Source organism: Arachis hypogaea, chromosome 18, assembly GCF_003086295.3.
Source record: "Arachis hypogaea cultivar Tifrunner chromosome 18, arahy.Tifrunner.gnm2.J5K5, whole genome shotgun sequence".
Classification (NCBI taxonomy): Eukaryota; Viridiplantae; Streptophyta; class Magnoliopsida; order Fabales; family Fabaceae; genus Arachis; species Arachis hypogaea.
The window spans coordinates 124110729-124131106 of NC_092053.1; the positions used below are offsets into that span (position 1 = coordinate 124110729).

A 20378-nucleotide genomic window follows, 5' to 3' on the forward strand; every position below is an offset into this window, starting at 1 on the left:
TTTGTTATGATATTTTAAATGATTTTTAATTAATAACATATATCAAAAAAGATATTTAATTGTATTGATAATAAAAAAATTATTTAATATTTTTAAAATATAAAATAAAAATATAAAACTTTTAAATAGTATTTTATTATTTTAGATTACTATAATTTTTAAATTTTTAGTTAAAATAATTTGAATACTAATCATATTGTAAAATACCAAAATATAATTATAAAACTTTTTGTAATCATTACTCATGTTGTCCAAATTTTCTGAATTAGATGTACCTACTACTATTTTTTTGTACGGTGTATAATGACAGATTTTTTATTTAAAATAAATAAAATAAATGTATTAATTATTAAAATAAATAATTATAAAAAATATTATCGAAATTTGTTTTCTGATTTTATCTTGTTTCAGTGTAAACGAGATAAATTTGCACGTATTTCATTTACATTGTAATAAGATAAGGCTGGTATAAGTGAGTCAGCCTTATCTCGTTTACAGTGTAAAGGAGATAAGGCTGGTACGCGAGTATACATAGATGTCGTTTACAGCGACGTTATGGGCCCCAGTTTAAACTTTTCGACCACTTTCTCCTCTCTTTTACCCATTTCTGACCTTATCATCGAGCAATTGGAAGATGGCTCACGCAGATGTACGTGATCGGGATATCAACAGGCTGAATGCGACATGGCACTCCGCTGGGATAGCCAACTTTGCGGTTAGTTCTATTATCTTGAATTTTATGTAATCACATATATGTATAGCTATGGTTAGGGTGCTTGCCACAAACTAGAATATAATTTGTATTATTAGGAATAGGTCACTGATAGAAATTAGTAATTCTAGAAATGTGGTAATCATTTTTTGATAATTAAGTTGTTAGCTATATAATTATTAATTTAGAGTTTAAATGTTGGGTAGATCTTTTCTAATAGTTATGTTTAGTTTATTGGTCACACATTTCTCAATTTATTAATTTAGTTAGTAACTATCCAAGTTTGACAACTAGGTTATTAAGTTAAGCCAAAGTTTGATAGTTAGATTATTAATTACTTTATTGTGAGGCTGTATATGTTAGTTAAGAAAGTACATATTAACAAAAAATGACGTGTCAGTATAAATTCAGTTAGTACATACGTGTAAAATTCTTTTAAGAAAATATGTGGAATAGTCAAGACAGTTTGATATGTTGATGATCTATACAAATTTTAAATTTTTAATAATTGTGAAATATTTTTCTTTGTCAGAGGCCTCGCCTACTCCTGTCCCGGTGAGTGTCACACGTGCTTCCTCCACCCGACGCTATCATCCCGTATCTGAGGGAGGCGGGATTCCGCAGCATGGTGCCTCTCAGGAATTTCACTTTCGACAACTCCCTGATTACGGTGTTCGTCGAGCGATGGCGTCCGGAGACCCACACGTTCCATCTACCGTGGGGTGAGGCTACTATCACCCTGCAGGACGTGGCGTACCACCTTGAACTACGCGCACACAGGGACCCAGTTGGGGGGTGCTTCCGTGACTTCTTCAGGTGGTACGGCACGGAGACGTGAGAGTTGGTGGAGAGGCTGCTCGGTGCCAGGCCTCCAGTGGTTCCATAGCAGGGGGCTCAGAGGAAGTAGTCGTTCTCGCTGAAGTTTGTATGGCTGCGAGACCATGTCCACCGCATGCCATCGACAGATGACACGGAGACACTCCGACAGTATGCGAGGTATTACATCTTGTTATTCATCGGAGGCTACCTGATGATGGACAAGTCGAACAACTTGGTCCATCTACATTGGCTCCCACCCCTTCAGGACTTTGGGCGGTGTCGTGCGTTGTCTTGGGACTCAACGGTACTTGCCTAGACATACCATTCACTGTACTCTGCAGCACACCGAGGCGCCACAAACATCGCCGACTGCACTCTACTGTTGATGTCCTAGATATACCAAGAATTTTCTCAGTGGTGTCCACCTGACAGAAAAATTTTCATGTATCCTATGGCTGCGAGGTAACAATTGTTTATGCCTTGCTCATGTTTTGAATTTGTAAATTGTTAAGACATTCATTAATATGAACTCGTGTAATTCTTGAACTTGGTGTCAGGTTGGTAGGATTGCCGCAGCAGAGCAGAGACCAGCATGAGGCGAGAGTTCTGCGATGACGTTGAGCGATAGACCAGCTCCGTTGGGACGAGGTTGGCACTATGATTAAAATGACCAGCCTTTTATTTTAGTCGTTTATATAGACTTTGTTGTTTAAATAAACGAAATAAAAGTATGTAGTTACTGAATTGTGTTTTGGTCCATTATTACTTTTTCGGATATCAATTATTTATTTATTGTATAACTATTGGTTCAATTTGTGTGGACGCCGTATGATGACCCTGCGGACCTGGCTCTGTACCGCACGTGGTTTGTAGAGGAGGCAGATTGGGGGACATGGATGTCAGTCATCCCCTCGTCTGCTTAAACATTATCGAGTTTCATGAGGTTGACCGGGTGAAGCGCCAGTTCAATGGAGAGCAGCCAGTGCCTGGCACCCCAGTCAACGTCGATGGGTTCCTAACCTCCACAGGCCGGGACAAGGATGTATGGTGGCCTGAGAGACTTGCTGAGTGGTGCGATGGCTGGACGAGTCGTTTTGAGGAGGGCCGCAAGATCTCTATTCAGTATTGTGTTGACTATAGGCCGACCCGGGAGTATTAGGATTGGTGGCAGGACTCTTGCCAGGTTAGGCACCTATCAGGCGAGGACGTACTCAATGATCCGAGACTAGTCGATTTACCTGCTGACGTAGCCTACTGCCAGCCAACCGAGGGACGTTCTCCACCTTCCCTAGGACATCTCTGATCGGCGTAGGCATGCGAGGGAGGTCAGGGATAACACCCGGCGTCCTACTAGGAGGGAGAGGGGTGCCAGAGAGCGCGGATCAAGTGAGGGGGTTAGGCAGGAGAGGGTCAGGCCTCGCTAGGATCGATTGGATGTAGAGTCAGACGAGGAGGCGGAGTACGACAGACATGAGGACCATGGAGACATCCCCGCAGGAGGCGACCATTCATTCCCACCGCCACCTCCTCCACCTCCCGCACCACGTGATCCATCTGGTTCAGGAGGTCAGCAGCATCGGCCCATCTGGGATGCCTCACCACCCAAATGGCATGATGCTGGCCCATCCAGCAACTATCAGAAGGAGCAGACAGTTGAGGAGATATTCTTCGAAGATGTATTTTAGCTTCATACCGCTGGCCCTGCATCGATGGAAGGAGCGGAGTGTCGGGAAGTTTCATCACCCATCAGCTCCAATGCAGACTTTCGCTTGGATGCCAACAGATATCTTCCGATGCTTTTTCGTCATACGGGCAGGGGTGAGACCCGGTGCCCAGTACGTGACTCCACCGTCAGTGGACTATGGTCGCTTACTTACTACATCCCGTCCTCAGGTGACACCCTCTGCAGCTCCATTGCCTCAGCCTCATTCTCAACTACACCAGTATGCCCCCGTTCCTTACTCCAGAGGCTACTACGTCCCACCTCTCCCATTGCCTCCGCAGCAGCCACAAGATCATTCTGCTCATCCCCACCCTCATGCAAACCCTCGACTCAGCCGACCTCAACGCCAGACACAGCCTCCCCCATGTGGGACTGGACATCGGCTCCTTTATCAGGATCCCACCACCGATGATGTCTTATAGTTTATTATGTAGAGTATGTTGTTGTTAATTTTATGTACTAGATTATGAATGATGTATTGTAAAATTGATGCTTGTATGACTTGTTAATGTATAGTACTTTTGTGTGTATTTTTTTGCTGTTATTTGGTTTATTAAAAAAAAACTGTTAGAAATATATGTGAAGAATGCTAAGGATTGCACATTTTTTTATAGCAGTTGAGAATTTGTCTTATAATATCTCGTTTACACTGTAAACATCTTAATTTAACATGTATTTCGATTACAGTGTAGATGAGATACATATAAATTTATCTCGTTTACACTATAAACGAGATAAAATTGGAGAAGAAATTTTGATAATAATTTTTATAATTATTTATTTTAATAATTAATATATTTATTTAATTTATTTAAATAAAAAATCCGTATAATGACTCATACTTTTTGAGAATATTTTTTTCTTGTTTTTATCTTTTAAAAATACATTTTTAATAGTATGCTCTTAATATAATTAAAACTCTTGCGTATGAGCTTACGTCAAATTATGTATATGTTTCTTCCACGGCAATAATGCACCAAGTACATAATGTTTTTATTATAATTTTTTGACCGTCATAAAAAAAAAAGGACCATCAAGCCTTATACGTGGATCTCCTTAGTCCTAGCTCCCAAATTTCATGAAATAAATAACGGGAAATTATCACCTTTAACCCTATGACCCTTCAGTTTGAATGGAAAGCTCTAAAATAAAGTTTTTAATATCGGTTCATCTAGGTAATTAATTAGAATACTAATAAATTTGATCTAACTTTTTAAATTTAAAAAAATGCACCGCCGTGTCTTCACTTCTCTTCCACAAAAAAAATTCAAAAATCTAACAAAAAAAAAATTCAATAATTTACGTAAAAAAACATTTATTTATTAAAAAAAACATCTAAAACTCTATAGAAGAAACATATAAAAAAACAGTTAAATAAAAAAAAAAGAATGCACTCCCTCGAAATTTAAGAAAAAAACATCTAGTAATCCACATAAAAAAATTATGGAAAGAAACATTCATTTATTTAGAAATAAAAAAAAATATTTAAAAAAATTTAAAAATAAAAACAAACACGCACTATGAGAAGGCGTTGCGTTCGTGAGGGAGCACTACAAGAAAAACGCTGAGAACTGTCAGGTTTACTATCGAATTCAGCATCGATGGTTACTGGCAGATTTAGTGGCAAGTTTTGTGTCGGATACAAGGTAGTTTAGAGTTTTCGAAAATGTTTACCATCAGATTTGACATTCTGACGCTAAATCCGACGGTAATTAGTGGCACAAAATATGATTTTGCTGGCGCCACAATTACCGGCGAAGTTACCGTCGAATTTTGCCGACGGTAAATTGATTTAATGAAACGTTGCATTTCACCAATTTACCGTCGGTAAACTGGTTTAAAAATCAAATGCGAATCCTTCCTCCCTCACTTGTCCGAGTTCATTTTCTACTCTACACACCTCTCTCTCTCTCTCTCTCTCTCTCTCTCTCTCTCTCTCTCTCTCTCTCTCTCTCTCTCTCTCTCTCTGGTGCTCCGCCGTCGAAGGAGGTGCTGCCGGCGTTGCCGTCACCTGCCAGAGCCTCTGGTGCCACCGCCGTTGGATGTTGTCGCTGCTGGAGCTGTCGGTCACTGCTGGGGAGGTTGGGAATGGCGCCACTGTTCTAGGTGGCCACTACCGTCAGTGTCGCCGTCACTACTGGTACTATCAATGCTCCAGCATCCTGCAGCCACCATCAAAGATAAGTTTGACATAGTTTTTTAATTTTATTAAGATTTTTATGTGAGTTTAGAGTTTTTTTTGTTAAATAGCTTATGAAATTATTGATTAAGTTAGTGTAATGAAGTTTGTGATTAGGATTTGGTATATTTTTTTTACTATTTTTCAGATTTTTTTTTGTGACTTTACAGTTTTGTTAGGTATTTTTTCAAATTGTTGATTAAATTATGGTAATGGAGTTTGTGGTTAGGGTTTGGTTTGTGGTTTTTAGTTTTCACAGTTTTTTTCTGAGTATAGGACTTGTTTATGTATTTTATTATCAAATTATTGATTAAAATAGGGCAATACAGCTTGTAATTAGGATTTCTTATGTTAATTTAATGTAAATAGAAATTATAATTAAGTTAATGTAGGTTAAGTAGGGTGAGATTAATAGTGTTCGACTTTGTGTTGTTTGTTGAATTAATTAGTTTCACCTTGTGAGTTGAATAAGTTTTCTTTTTTATTAGGACGGTGCTATTTCTCTCAGATTAATTAGATTTTGGTTCTTCCGTATTTTGTGCATCTGTGTTTTAGATAGGTTTTCTATCTTTAACTATAATTAATTGTTTAAGTTTTATATTCGACTTACTTTTCCTAGGATAACGTTTTAGGACGAAAGTGGGAAAAGGTAGCGTAGATGCACCTTCTCAAAACCCTTGTTTGTTGAAAAATTGTGGAGTTATAAGGGGTTGCGCACTAGAGAGGTTAGGATTTGATATGTTATTGAATTTGTGTTTGTTCTAATATATGCTTGCACTTGTTCCCTTTGTGAAAATTGTTATACTTATTTGATGGATGTCTCTGAGTTAAGGGAAAGTTCTGGCGAGAGCAATTTGTTTTAAAACTTGTTTAGTTTGCAGAAGATTCTAATTATAGGGTATGCTTTACCGGATTTTGTAAAAACTTTAATAATTTTGTCTTGTCCGTCGAATTCTAGGGTGTGTGATTCAAAATGATTCCAAGTCATCGTCTATGGATGTATGATAGAGATAATGGGGGATTAAAACCTGAATTCTTTGAGGGGGTTGAGGTGTTTATTGGGAATGTGTTCAGCATGGAACCGTTTAGGTCTGAAGGGGTATCTAGGTATCCGTATGAAAAGGGCTGACTAAGTGGTTAGGACCTGCGGATATAACACTTCACCTTTACCGTAATGGGTTCAAGGATGGGTATTGCATGTGGAAGGAGCACGGAGAATTGGACGAACAACGAATTAATAGGCCTGGCTTGAATTTCAATAGGTCTGACTGTCGATCAACGAGTGTTTGGGTGGAAAGAGAACTAAACATGGAAGACATGACTTAGGCGGATAACCAAGAGAGATACAACGAGATAGTGTTTGATCCAACAGGTGTTTTGGAGCAGGAAAAGGATGAACAAGAGCCTAACCCAGAGGCAAAGATATTTTATCATCTGTTAGAATCTGCTGTGAGACCGTTGTTTGAGGGAAGCGTTCATGCAGAGTTGTCTGCATGTGTTAGAATGATGAGTATTAAGTCAAAATCAAATCATATGCAAGAGTCTTTTGATAAGTAGGCCACCCTTTGCAACAAAATGGTACCTGTCAGGATCTCTGGTATCTTCCAAAACCACTACGAAGTAAAGAAACTAGTTTTGAAATTAGGTCTAAATTCGTTGAAAGTTGATTTGTTGTTTGAATGGGTGTATGCTGTATTGCAAGGGGGATGCAGACCTAACTGAATAAAGATTCTGTAAATCACCAAGGTTCCAAGTTGAGAGAGAACAGATTGATAAACGCCGGTTAAAGAGAGTTCCAATGAAACGATTGTATGCATCGATGAGTTCGGCCCCTCACATGACCTAGCATAGTAACAACAAGAGAGATGATGGAATCATGACGCACCCATCACATGGAGAAGCCTGGAAGCAATTCGATCGGGTCCATCCTTTATTTGCGAGTGAGCCGAGAAATGTTAGAAATAGTTTTATGCTCTAACGGGTTCGCACTGAATTCCAATTTCAGGAACGCATACTTTTGTTAGCCTGTAGTCGTGATGCTGTATAACATGAGTCTAGAAATGTGCATGAAAGACCCGTACATGTTCCTAAATTGCATCATATCTGGTCCCAACAATCCAAAGGCCAAAATAGATGTCTTTTTGCTACCCTTGGTGGATGAGTTAATGAACTTGTGGATCCAAGGTGTCGAAACGTATGATATTTCGACAAAGACAAACTCCCAACTGCGTGCTGCATGGATGTGGATCATTAACGACTTTTCTGCGTACGAGATGTTGTCAGGTTGGTCCACTCAGAGCCGTCTGGCATGTCCCATTTGTATGGAGGATACAAAGGAATTTTGGTTGACCAATGGTTGTAAGAATTCGTGGTATGATTGCCATCGAAGATTCCTCGACATGGATCATCCTTTTTAGCGCAACAAGGACTCGTTCAAAAAGAATACAACTGAACACCAAAAGGCACCCGTGAAGATGAGTGGTAGGCAAGTTTGGCATCGTGTCAGTAGAATCCCAAAGATCATAAAAAACGGGGCAGGTTTGAGACCTCCAAAATATGGCAGGGAGCATAATTGGACTAAACAGAGTATATTTTGGGAGTTGCTTTATTGGAGAGATAAATTGGTTCGACATTGTCTTGATGTGATGCACATTGAGAAAAACGTGTTCGATAATATCATGCACACAGTAATGGACGATAAGCGAACAAAGGATAACGATAAGGGGCGGTTAGACTTGATGGACATTTGTAGGCGGCTAGATATGAACTTAAGGAGACTTGATAATGGGCAGTGGGATAAACCAAAGATGGTGTTCGCTCTAACAAAGGAACAGAGGAAAAATATTTGTTGGTGGATTAGGGATTGGGGTTTCTTGATGGTTATGTCTCTAACTTGAGCGGTTGTATAAACATGTCACAGGGTAGGCTTGCTAGGTTGAAGAGCCATGATTGTCACGTTTTCATGGAGTCTTTGCTTCCGGTCACGTTCAGAGAACTTCCAACCAACGTCTGAAAACTCCTCACAGAAATAAGTGAGTTCTTTAGGGAGTTATGTGCTACCAAACTTAACATTAATGATCTCATAGTCATGGACAAGAACATTCACATCATACTTTATAAGCTAGAGAGGATATTTCCTCCATCCTTTTTTGAAGTTATAGAACACTTAGCGGTCCACCTACCGTTTGAAGCATTAATATGTGGGCCAGTTCAATTTTGGTGGATGTACCCATTTGAGCCGATGATTGGTTCATTCAAGCGCACTATGAAGAACAGGACTCGAATTGAGGGAATCATCTGCGAAACATTGCTAGCTAAGAAAACATTCGTATTTTGCTCATTCTATTTTCAGTATCATATTGAGTCACATAGAATAAGGTTGCATGAAACGATGAGAGGGGAGAATCATTATCGGGTGAAACAACATACCCAATCTTTACTTCGGAAGAAGCTGCAATGGATGCAGGCAGTGACTACTGGTTAGAGCAGAAGGAGATCAATGCTGCACATCTGCATATGGTGCTTAACTGTGACCAGGGACGGATGCATTCATTGAGTAGTGGGGGAAACTGCCCCCAGTGAAATTTCAGAAATTACTTAGTAGTTCTTAGTAAAATATCTTAAATGCCCTCATTATATAATTTGTTTTGACCCCACCCCAAATCAAATCCCTAACCTTCTTTTTCCCCAATCTTCTTCATCTATTCCAGGCCTCCAGGCTTCGCACTTCGTAGCCTCCAGCCTTCGTAGAATCGCAGCCCGCACTCGGCACTCTTGTCTCCAGAGACCAGAGCTACTCCGCATCTCAGCCAGTGTCACGGCTCTCTCCCCGCTGACGTCTCCGGCTCTCCGCCCTCTTGTCTCCAAAGTCACTGCCGTGTCTCCACATCTCCGCGTTCCCTTTTGCCTTCTTCTTCATCGATCGACCGTCCTTCTTCTTCGAATACTGCAAATCTGCGATCCTCTTCTCTCTTTGGTTTTCACTCTTCACTCTTCAGGCTTCATCAGAGAACGCCTGCCTTTTGTCCTGCTGCCGCTGAACGCCGCACAGATCCGTCACTGGCTACTGCCTACTGAGTTCTACACTTTTGCTTTCTAGTTCCTAGAGTTCAGCTGTTCAAATTCAATCTTGGATTTTTTTTGGTACATTCATGAATCATGATTCACCGATCTGCAATTCTATGTATTCACTTATTTGTTTTATTGTTGTTTGATAATTGATTTAGTTGGTTTGTTAATTGTGAATTTGTGATTGAATATTTAAATTTGTTCTGATGTAATTGCAAGTTTAGTTTGATTAATTTGTTTGTTAATTATTTTTTAAGACTTAATTTGTTTTGATGTACTTGCAAGTTTAATTTATTAAAAATTCAGTCAATAATCAACTAATATTGATTTTGAATTTTTGGATGTAGAAATCTTCTGATGATTCCTTTTAATGATCTGATACACATTTGTTGATTAACATGAAGCATTCTATTTGTTGCATCAGATTTGGTATTTTTAATTCTTTCATAGCAGCTTGATTACCTTCCTTTTGATTGGAATTCACAAAATCACAAGCATCCTCTTTAAGCAATGATAAGGCAAAGAAATGAATGGCTGACAAGAGACTGAAAATTATTTTGTTGTGGTTGGAAATTTATTTAAATGACATATGTTTATCAATTTTGTATTTATAATTTTATATTTTAATTTTTAATTTGCGTAGAATTGTAAATTTTTTTATTAATTAATTAACTTAGATTTATAATTTTATCCATTAGTGTTTCTTCTTTTGAAATTAGCTTTAGTTTTGCCCGTAGCAACTGCATCAGTTGAAAGAACTTTTTCTGCTATGAACATCATAAAGAGTCGACTTCGTAATCGTATAGGAGATGAATTTTTAAATGATTGTTTAGTGACATACATAGAAAGAGAGACATTTGATTGTATTGATAATGAAAAGATTATTCAATCTTTTTAAAATATGAAACCTAGAAGAATGGAATTCTAAATTATTTGTTATTATTTTGAATTATTATTTTATTTTAATTTATTGGTTAAATAATTTAAAGAATATTCCTATTTTATGACATCATAGTATAATTATAAAAATTATTATTATATTATATATATTTTGCCCCCACTGAAAAAATTTTCTGGATCCGTCACTGACTATGACCAGATTTCACCGTACCTCATGTGAGTTTATTAAGTCCTCGTAAATATTGCAATCATTAACATTCTAACTTCTTAATGTAATCAAAATTTTTTTATCCTATTCTATCATATAAGTTATTTCAAGAGGCAAATCCTAATACGTCATGGAACAACTTTTCACGTTGGTTTAGAGAATACGTCAGCGTGCATCTATCTGACACAACAGATTCAAAACTAGTTGCACTTAGTTGGGCCCAATGAATAAGGCCACTAGCTACCCGATGTACAATATTAATGAATATCGGTTCCATAACTTACAGTGGTCGATAAGGAAGAAAACAGATAACACTGGAATTTGGGTTCGCGGAGATTCAGGAGGTGGTCATTCAGATTGATTTGGTGTGTTGCACAACATAATTGAATTAGAATATTTCTGACTTTCTGTCGCACTATGTACAAGGTGTGCGTATTTAAATGTGAATGGTATGATCCTAGCTCGCGACAAGGAACACAAAAGCACAAAGACTATGATATAAATGGGTATTGCTTTTAAAATTTTTATAAAAAAATTTAACACAAAACACATACCATAATCCTTAAAAAATTCTACAAAGTTTAATATAAGATATCATAATCTAAAATTTTAAACACAATTTAACATAATTAAATACAAATATGACAACTTATAACTTATATATAACGAAAGTATTTTAGTAAATTTCTCTTTGTAGAAATTTTGCAGATTCTCATGGGATGAGCACCTTCCTCTTAATACATGGAGATGGGTTCCTATCTCTGTGAAAATATCACTGAGTCCCCATTTAATTTTGTCGCGGATAATCGAACGATACTTGCTTTCATGAATATTTTTGTTATCCATAAATTCTTATATACATCATAGAAGAAAAATATTCTTTTATATTAATTTATAACAAAAAAAAATGTTAAAGAAAAGAGGAAATTATAATAAAAAATAAACGAATAATTAATTGTCAAACAATATTGAGCAATATTTTTATGTGCAATAAAAGACTATACAATTTATCTAAAACTTTTAGCAAAATAATTTAATTTTTGTGTTAGACACTTAATTTTATATTATCACATAAAACAAAATAATTAATATTTAAATACACTATTTAAAAAATTATCTAAATATGTGAACTTAATTAAATAATTTAATTTTAATATACTCTCTCAATGTAAAATAATTTTATATGTGTATTTAATCACATAACTCCATGTTAATAAACATAGCTATATATTTTTAACATTGACCAAGTAAATTATCATAAAAAAATATATCAATATAAACTCATACATAACTAAATAAATCTTTTTATTGTCATTGTATCAAAAATAAAATCTTTGTTTAAAGCTATTCTTACGTAGCCCTATAAACTTGGATAAGCAAAAGCCCGAGAATTTTTCCTTATAAATATGTCCTTCCAAGTTCCAACTTCCAAAAGCATAAATCAATGACATGGAGAAGCCAACCCGGGTAGTTGTTATTCCAAGTCCAGGTTTCAGCCATGTTGCTTCAATCATTGAGTTTGCAAAAAGAATTGTGAAGCTCCCCAATGGCATCCATGTCACACTCCTTATTCCCACAATTGCCAATAACGGGTCTCCTTCAGAAGCCTCCAAAGCCATCCTTCAATCACTCCCTTCAACCATAAACTACACATTCCTTCCCCCAATCCACAACCAAGAGCTACCACAAGAGGCTCCAATAGCACTCACCGCACAAATCGTCGTCTCTCGTTCTCTGCCATCGATTCGCCATGCTTTGATGTCGTTGACTTCAACCTCTAGGCTTGTTGCAATTGTTGCTGACCTTTTTGCAATCGATGCACTTATTCTTGCAAAGGAAATGAACTTGTTGTCTTTTGTTTACTGTCCCTCAACAGCTATGACACTCTCCTTTTGCTTCTTTCTACCAAAACTGGATGAGACTGTAATAGGTGAATATGTCTTTATTTTTTGTGGTTGTTTATGTTACTGGTAAAGTCCTATTTTAGTCCTTAACGTTTGGGTCAAATTCTTTCAAATGTTTTATTTCTGTTTCAAATAATTTTAAATAGATTTAATATGATCCTACCATTAAAGTTGACTCTAAGTTAACAAAATAAATAACGTGGACACTAATAACGTTACTTATGAAGTTATATATTCTTTCATGTGTTAATAAAATATAATAAAAACTTTCTTATAACACTGCTTTCCTCCATTTTTTTTAACAAAATTTCAAATCCTAACAAATAATCATCACTTCTTCAAAATCAAAAGAAAAATTTTTATATTAGTGATCAATTGAATAGGAGGTTTAAAAGTTTTTAGGATTAAAATAGAACGTTTGAAACATTAGAAACTAAATTAGGATTCGACCCAAACGTTGTAGACCAAAATAATACTTTACCCTATGTTATAATAAGTTCCATTTTATTGTGTTAATTTCTTCTTTCAAAACAAAAATGTAACAGGGGAGTTCAAAGAGATATCAGAGCCGGTTCGAATACCCGGTTGCGTGCCTGTCCCCGGTAGAGATCTTCCAAACCCGGTGCAAGATCGAAACAGCGAACTATATAGAAATTTTCTTCAACGATGCAAACAACTACGTTTTGCTGATGGGATCTTAGTGAATAGTTTTAGAGAAATTGAACCAGGGCCTATAAGAGAATTGACAGAGGAAGGAAGAGGCTATCCAATGGTTTATCCGGTTGGACCCATTATACAAAACGGTTCAGGTAATGAAGCAAATTTTGATCAATGTTTAACATGGCTGGACAATCATGTACCAAATTCTGTTATTTATGTGTGCTTTGGAAGTGGTGGGACATTATCACAAGACCAATTGAATGAGCTTGCCATGGGTTTGGAGCTTAGTGGCAAAAAATTCTTGTGGGTTATAAGAGCACCAAGTGAATCAGCAAATGCTTCTTACCTTAGTGGTAATAACAATAATGGTGGAGACCCTTTACGGTTCTTACCATCTGGGTTCTTGGATAGGACCAAGAAACAAGGTTTGGTGGTTCCTTTATGGGCACCTCAAGCTCAAATTCTTAATCACCATGCAATTGGTGGGTTTTTAACACATTGTGGATGGAACTCGGTACTTGAGGGTGTCATGAATGGGGTTCCATTAATAGCTTGGCCTCTATTTGCTGAACAAAAAATGAGTGCAATTTTTCTTTGTGAGGATCTCAAAGTGGCACTAAGGGTAAAGGCTAATGAAAATGGTTTAGTGGAAAGAGAGGAAGTTGCTTGCGTTATAAGAAGGTTGATGGAGGATGAAGAATATAGGGAAATTAGGAGAAGGATGCAAAGTTTAAAGAACGTTGCAACTGAAAGCTTGCAAGAAGAAGGATCTCAGAATAAAATTCTAGCCCAATTTGCTGTTCATTTGATGAAGAATTAGGGAAATAGAAGGGTCTAATATATTTTGTTAAATATACACTGTACAAGTTTATATGTATTTTTCCGGTTATTTTCTTAGCTTTATTCATGTTAAAAAAAGCTTAATCAATTATTTAGAAAATTTAGAGGTTTCTGTAACTCTTAGAAATAAGGTAACTTGGTGAAACTTCCCTAGATCAATTCATAGACTTGTTCTTCAAAGTTTATAATCATAATAACTTTAGTTTTCATTTTCTTGCATTTAGAAATTCTTAAGAACATTAAGACATAATATACCCATAAAAGTAACACTTCTCTTAATCAAGCTTGAGAGTTGAGATGAAAGAAATAATATCTTGTTGACTAGATCAAATCAAAATCATATTCCTAATTTATTTCATGAATCTTTTCTGTAAATAGAATTAATTATAATATTCTTTTCGGTTTTAGTTTAGCTTCTTTTTAGAGATTTTATGATTAGAAATCTTTCCTTATTTTAGGCTAGTATTTTTTTCATTTTCTAGTTATTTCTATTTCTGTAATTCCTCTATAAAGAGATGATTTCCTGTACATTTGAATATACATAATATTCAAACACTTCAAGTTGGTATCAGAGCAGAATTTCTGCACTGTGCCTTTGATTTATAGATATGGCTGACAGTTCCTCAGTCATTAATCATGAACAAAAGGAGAACACCACTCCTACTCCATCAGATTTAAAATCTGAGCAACGGGTACTAGTTAGTGGTGACTCCCATTCAGTTCAGATCACCACATTTCGACTCAATGGGTCAAACTACCTTAGGTGGTCTCAATCAGTTCAGATGTACATTCGTGGAAGAGGGAAGATTGGATACCTCACCGGTGAGCGAAGCCAGCCTAATGTCACTGACACACAATATAATGTGTGGGATACCGAAAATTCCATGGTGATGACATGGCTGGTAAACTCAATGGAGGAGGATATCAGTAGTAACTATATGTACTATACCACTGTCAAAGAATTGTGGGATAGTGTCAAGGAAATGTATTTTGATCTTGGGAATAAATCCCGGATTTATGAACTTATTCTAAAAGTTAGAGAAATTCAACAAGGGAGTGATAATGTCACCAAATATTTCCACACATTGAAGCGGGTGTGGCAAGACCTTGACCACTTCAATAACTATAAGTGGATTTCAGCCGCTAATGCCAAACACCACCAACAAATAGTGGAAGAAGGGAGGATATTTCAATTTCTTGCATGCCTCAATGTGGAGCTAGATGAAGTTCGTGGCAGAATTATTGGAAGAGCAATCCTACCCAGCTACCCTCAATTGGAGAAGTTTTTGCTGAGGTTAGAAGAGAGAAAACTCGTAGAGCTGTGATGATGGAAAAAGGCAAGACTGAACAGACTTCTTTGGAGTCTAATGCACTCTTTGTGGCACTTGCTGCACTTAAAAATTCATCAAATCAGAAGCATCCCTCCAATCTTTGGTGTGACCACTGCAATAAACCTCGTCACACCCGAGAAACCTGCTGAAAGATTCATGAAAAACCAGCACATCTTAAAGGCAGCAAACCTGGTCCCAAAATACGTTCTACCCCAACTACTCATGAGGCTGAAAAATCATCCTTGAGTAAGGAACGGGTTGAGCAGCTCATAAGGCTGTTAAATTTCAGTTCTGTATCTAGTACTTCTAGTGGTTCTTTGGCTCAAACAGGTAATTTTAGTATTCCTATGTCCCTTAACTACGCCTCAAACTTGAATACACCATGGATTGTCAATTCAGGTGCATCTGACCATATGACCAGCTTCTCTCCTTTATTTAAAACTTATTCTCCTTCTTTTGAAAATGAGAAAATTAGAGTTGCTGATGGTAGTTTTTCATCCATTGCTGAAAAAGGTACAATTAAAATGTCCAAAAACATTGACCTAAGAAATGTCCTACATGTACCAAAGCTTTCTTGTAATCTTCTCTCTATTAGTAAAATCTGCAATAATTCCAATTGTGCTGTGGCATTTTTTGACACTCATGGTATTTTTTAAGACCGGACCTCGGGGAAGATGATTAGCAGTGCTAAGATGATAGACGGACTCTATCATTTTGAGGATATTTCGGAAGATAAAGTAGCTCAAGGATTTAGTGGTATAAGTTCTATGCTTATAAAGGACCAAATAATGCTCTGGCACAATAGACTAGGACACCCTAATTTTCTATATCTCAAACATTTGTTTCCAAGTCTGTTTAAGAATATTGATTCTTCCTTACTTAAATGTGAAAGTTGTATTCGTGCAAAAAGTCATAGAGTTCCTTACTACTCTCAACCTTGTCATGGATCTAAACCTTTCCAGTTGATTCATAGTGATGTATGGGGTCCATCGAAAATAACAACTCAATTTGAAAAGAAATAGTTTGTGACTTTTATCGATGACCACACACGACTATGTTAGATCTATCTCATACATGAAAAATCTAAGGTTTCTAAAATTTTTCAGTATTTTTCAAAAATGGTAAAAACTCAATTTGACATAAAAATTTCAATATTAAGAAGTGATAATGGTACTAAATTCTTTAACAAAAATCTTGATGAATTTCTTCAAAAAAAAAAAGGTATTCAACATCAATTTACATGTCCCAATACACCCCAACAAAATGGCATTGCTGAAAGGAAGAATAAACATCTTCTTGAAGTAGCATGTGCCATTATGCTTGAGGGTAATGTTCCAAAGTATTTATGGGGAGATGCTGTCCTAACAGCAGCTTATCTCATAAATCGAATGCCTACGCGTGTGTTAAATTACTGCACACCGTTGGATATTTTCAAAAAGAATTTTCCAACATGTAAGTTGCATTCTGATTTACCTTTAAAAGTATTTGGTTGTACTGTATTTTTGCATACACCTTCACCCCAAAGTAAACTTGATCCAAGGGCAGAAAAATACATTTTTATTAGCTATTTTCCAAGTCAAAAGGGTTATAAATGTTTCAATCCACACACAAAGAAATGTCATGTGAGCATGGATGTTACTTTTTTGGAATATGAAACATTTTTTCAGAAAAAATTTCTTCAGGGAAAGAGTCTAAGTGAAGAAAATTTTTTGCATGAACCTTTACCCACTCCTATCTTACATATTGAGGATACAACTTTCACTGATCAAACAAATTCTAAAATAATTGCCAAAAAAGATATGAAAATCAATTCTGAAATTGTGGTAGAATTAGTTGGAACACAAACAGAAAAAGAAATACCATAATAAGAAAAGGAGCTTCGATGTTATGTTTGAAAATATCCCAAGAAGAATAGAGACCAGCTCATCATCTCTATACCAACCCAATCTGAAAACCCTGAAGACAACCCAACTGTAGTACCTAAGGATCTTCCAGGTAAATCTGAAATTGCTACTTCTAATAATAATTTGCCAATAGCCCTTAGGAAAGAAACCAGAACCTGCACCAAAAAAGTACTCAAAACCAGCACCAACCATTCTATTTCCAATTATGTCTCTTATCTCTCTCAAAAACATCGAGCTTTTACTTCTGAAATTACAAATCTGTTTGAGCCTAGGAATATAGAGGAAGCACTAGATGATCTCAATTGAAAATTAACAGTGATGGAAGAGTGGCATGCACTCAAGAAGAATGAAACTTGGGAGATTGTAGATCTGCCACAGAATACAAAATTGGTTGGCTGCAGGTGAGTTTTCAACATCAAGTGCAATGCTGATGGAAGCATAGAGAGGTATAAGGCTAGGTTAGTAGCTAGGGGATTTACACAAACCTATGGAGTAGATTATCGAGAGACCTTTGCTCCAGTTGCTAAACTCAACTCTGTGCGGATTCTCTTATCTCTTGCTGCGAATTACAATTGGCCTTTACATCAATTGGATGTAAAGAATGATTTTCTGAATGGGGAGCTAGAGGAAGAGGTGTTCATGAAACTTCCACCTGGATTTGAGGCTAAACTAGGGAGGAATAAAGTGTGCAAACTAAAGAGATCTCTCTATGGATTGAAACAATCCCCAAGAGCTTGGTTTGAACGACTTGAAATGGTGGTGAAGGGACTTGGTTATACTCAAAGCCAAGCTGGCCATACACTTTTCTATAAACATTCAGCAGTTAATAAAACTGCCATCTTAATTGTATATGTGGATGACATTATTCTGACAGGTGATGATAGCTTGGAGCTAAAAGACTTGAAAGAAAAGCTTGCCAAAGCTTTTGAAATCAAAGAACTTGGCTCATTAAAATACTTCTTTGGAATTGAATTTGCAAGGTCTAAGGAAGGCATTTTTATGAACCAAAGAAAGTACATCCTAGATCTTTTAAAAGAGACGGGATTACTTGGTTGTAAAGCTGCTGAAACACCTATAGAGCTTAACTTAAAATTGAAGCCAACTGAACCAAAAAATATAATGGACAAAGGGAGATATCAGCGGTTAGTGGGGAGGCTAATCTATTTATCCCATACACGCCCGGATATAGCCTTTGCTGTGAGCATGATAAGCCAGTTTATGCATTCACCTGGCCGAGAACACATGGACGCTGTCTTTAGAATCCTAAGGTACTTGAAGGGGTCGCCTGAGAAAGGGTTACTCTACAAAAACTATGGACATCTTCAAGTAGAAGTCTATACAGATGCAGATTGGGCTGGGAATGTCATTGATAGAAGGTCAACATCTGGGTATTGCACCTTTGTTGGAGGAAACCTGGTTAGTTGGAGGAGTAAAAAGCAGAGTATTGTGGCACGAAGTAGTGCAGAAGCTGAGTTTAGAACAGTGGCTCATGGAATATGTGAAGCACTATGGGTAGAGAAAATCCTACAAGAACTAAAGGTTCCCATTTCTCCACCAATAAAGTTGTATTGTGACAACAAATCTGCAATTTCTATTGCCCATAATCCAGTTCTACATGATAGAACTAAACATGTTGAAGTTGACAAGCATTTTATAAAGGAAAAGATTGAGAGAGGACAGATTTGCATCCCATATGTTCCGACCACGGAACAATTGGCAGATGTTCTAACTAAAGGATTACTCAAGAAGACCTTTGATAGCATAATAAGCAAGCTGTCAATGAAGGATATCTTCAAGCCAACTTGAGGGGGAGTGTTGACTAGATTAAATCAAAATCAGATTCCTAATTTATCTTATGAATCTTTTCTGTAAATAGAATTAATTACAATATCCTTTTCGGTTTTAGTTTAGCTTATTTTTAGAGATTTTGTGATTAGAAATTGATCCGTCACCTTATAACTCGGTCTTTATTGTGCATTATGAGTTATAACTCGGCATTAATTATCATTTATTCTTTGCTTGTAACCCACACCTTCATTACCGACTTAATGACCATCATTTCAATCTTAATGACCAAACGATCATAACATGAATATCATTTATCAATTCTATGCCTATAAAAGCTAAGGAACTTTCTATATCTAATTCTAAGGGGGCAACATGATAAGTTCTATAAGTTCTATATCATGTCTTACATTCTATATTCATAGAATTATTACACACAACACATAATAACTTCTATTTCATGTCTTACATTCTATATTCATAGAATTATTCTTATACCTCTTAAACACTTACTGACTTGAGCGTCGGAGTGTCTTTTGCAGGTACCCACCCCCTTGTTCTCTTATTGCCGACGTATAACTCATCCCGACGAGAAGTTTGAAGACATTCATCGACAGACGAGCTATACACTGGCCAAACTCAGCAAGAACAATTGGCGCCGTCTGTGGGGAGCGAGTAAAATAATTCCTACTCCCCTCAGGTTCATAAAACTTGAATTACATTCAAATTTTTGAACCAATTTCAACAATCTTGTTTAAGATTTTATTTAATACATTTTATCAAATTTTAATCTAACGTATCATAATATTTCACATGTCATAATCAATCCGAGAACAAACTCGGCTTTCAACCAATCCGACAAAAACAAAAAAAACAAAAACAAAAACTCGGTTTTCAATCAATCTAAGTACAAACTCACATATCAATTTTGCTAACTTTTTCAAAGTTCTCTACTTACACAAATAAAATTATATATTTTATTCAACATACTTTTGCATTTATATTTTTTGTAACTAATATTTACTGATTTATTAGTTATATTCAAATCTCAATATATGTTCTATACAATAATGACATATAACAACCATGTCAATTACATTTTTATTTCATTATGTATTATATTCTTATTGCTTAATGATTTCATTTATACAATTAAATGACGGTAATGATGAGTTTAAATCTTAAAATTGGATTCCATCAAAAATTAATTGTATATCAATTGTATATAACTATTATACTATTCATTTTATGCTATTAACTTTTAGGTTACTATTTGTTTAATACAAAAAGTTAAGCAAAAACACATGCAAACATTCAAAATTTACTATTATTGCACGAGGAATAT

The 20378-nt window shown here is 36.2% G+C and overlaps 1 protein-coding gene across 1 annotated transcript; it reads left to right on the forward strand.

Annotated features, from left to right (window-relative positions):
* Window positions 1–11916: 11916 nt before the first annotated feature.
* LOC112772547 (hydroquinone glucosyltransferase) lies at window positions 11917–14222 on the forward strand. Its single transcript, XM_025817514.3, has 2 exons — window positions 11917–12539; window positions 13059–14222. The coding sequence occupies exons 1-2, from the start codon at window positions 12059–12061 to the stop codon at window positions 13991–13993; spliced, it is 1416 nt and encodes a 471-aa protein (XP_025673299.1). The 5' UTR covers window positions 11917–12058; the 3' UTR covers window positions 13994–14222.
* Window positions 14223–20378: the final 6156 nt, after the last annotated feature.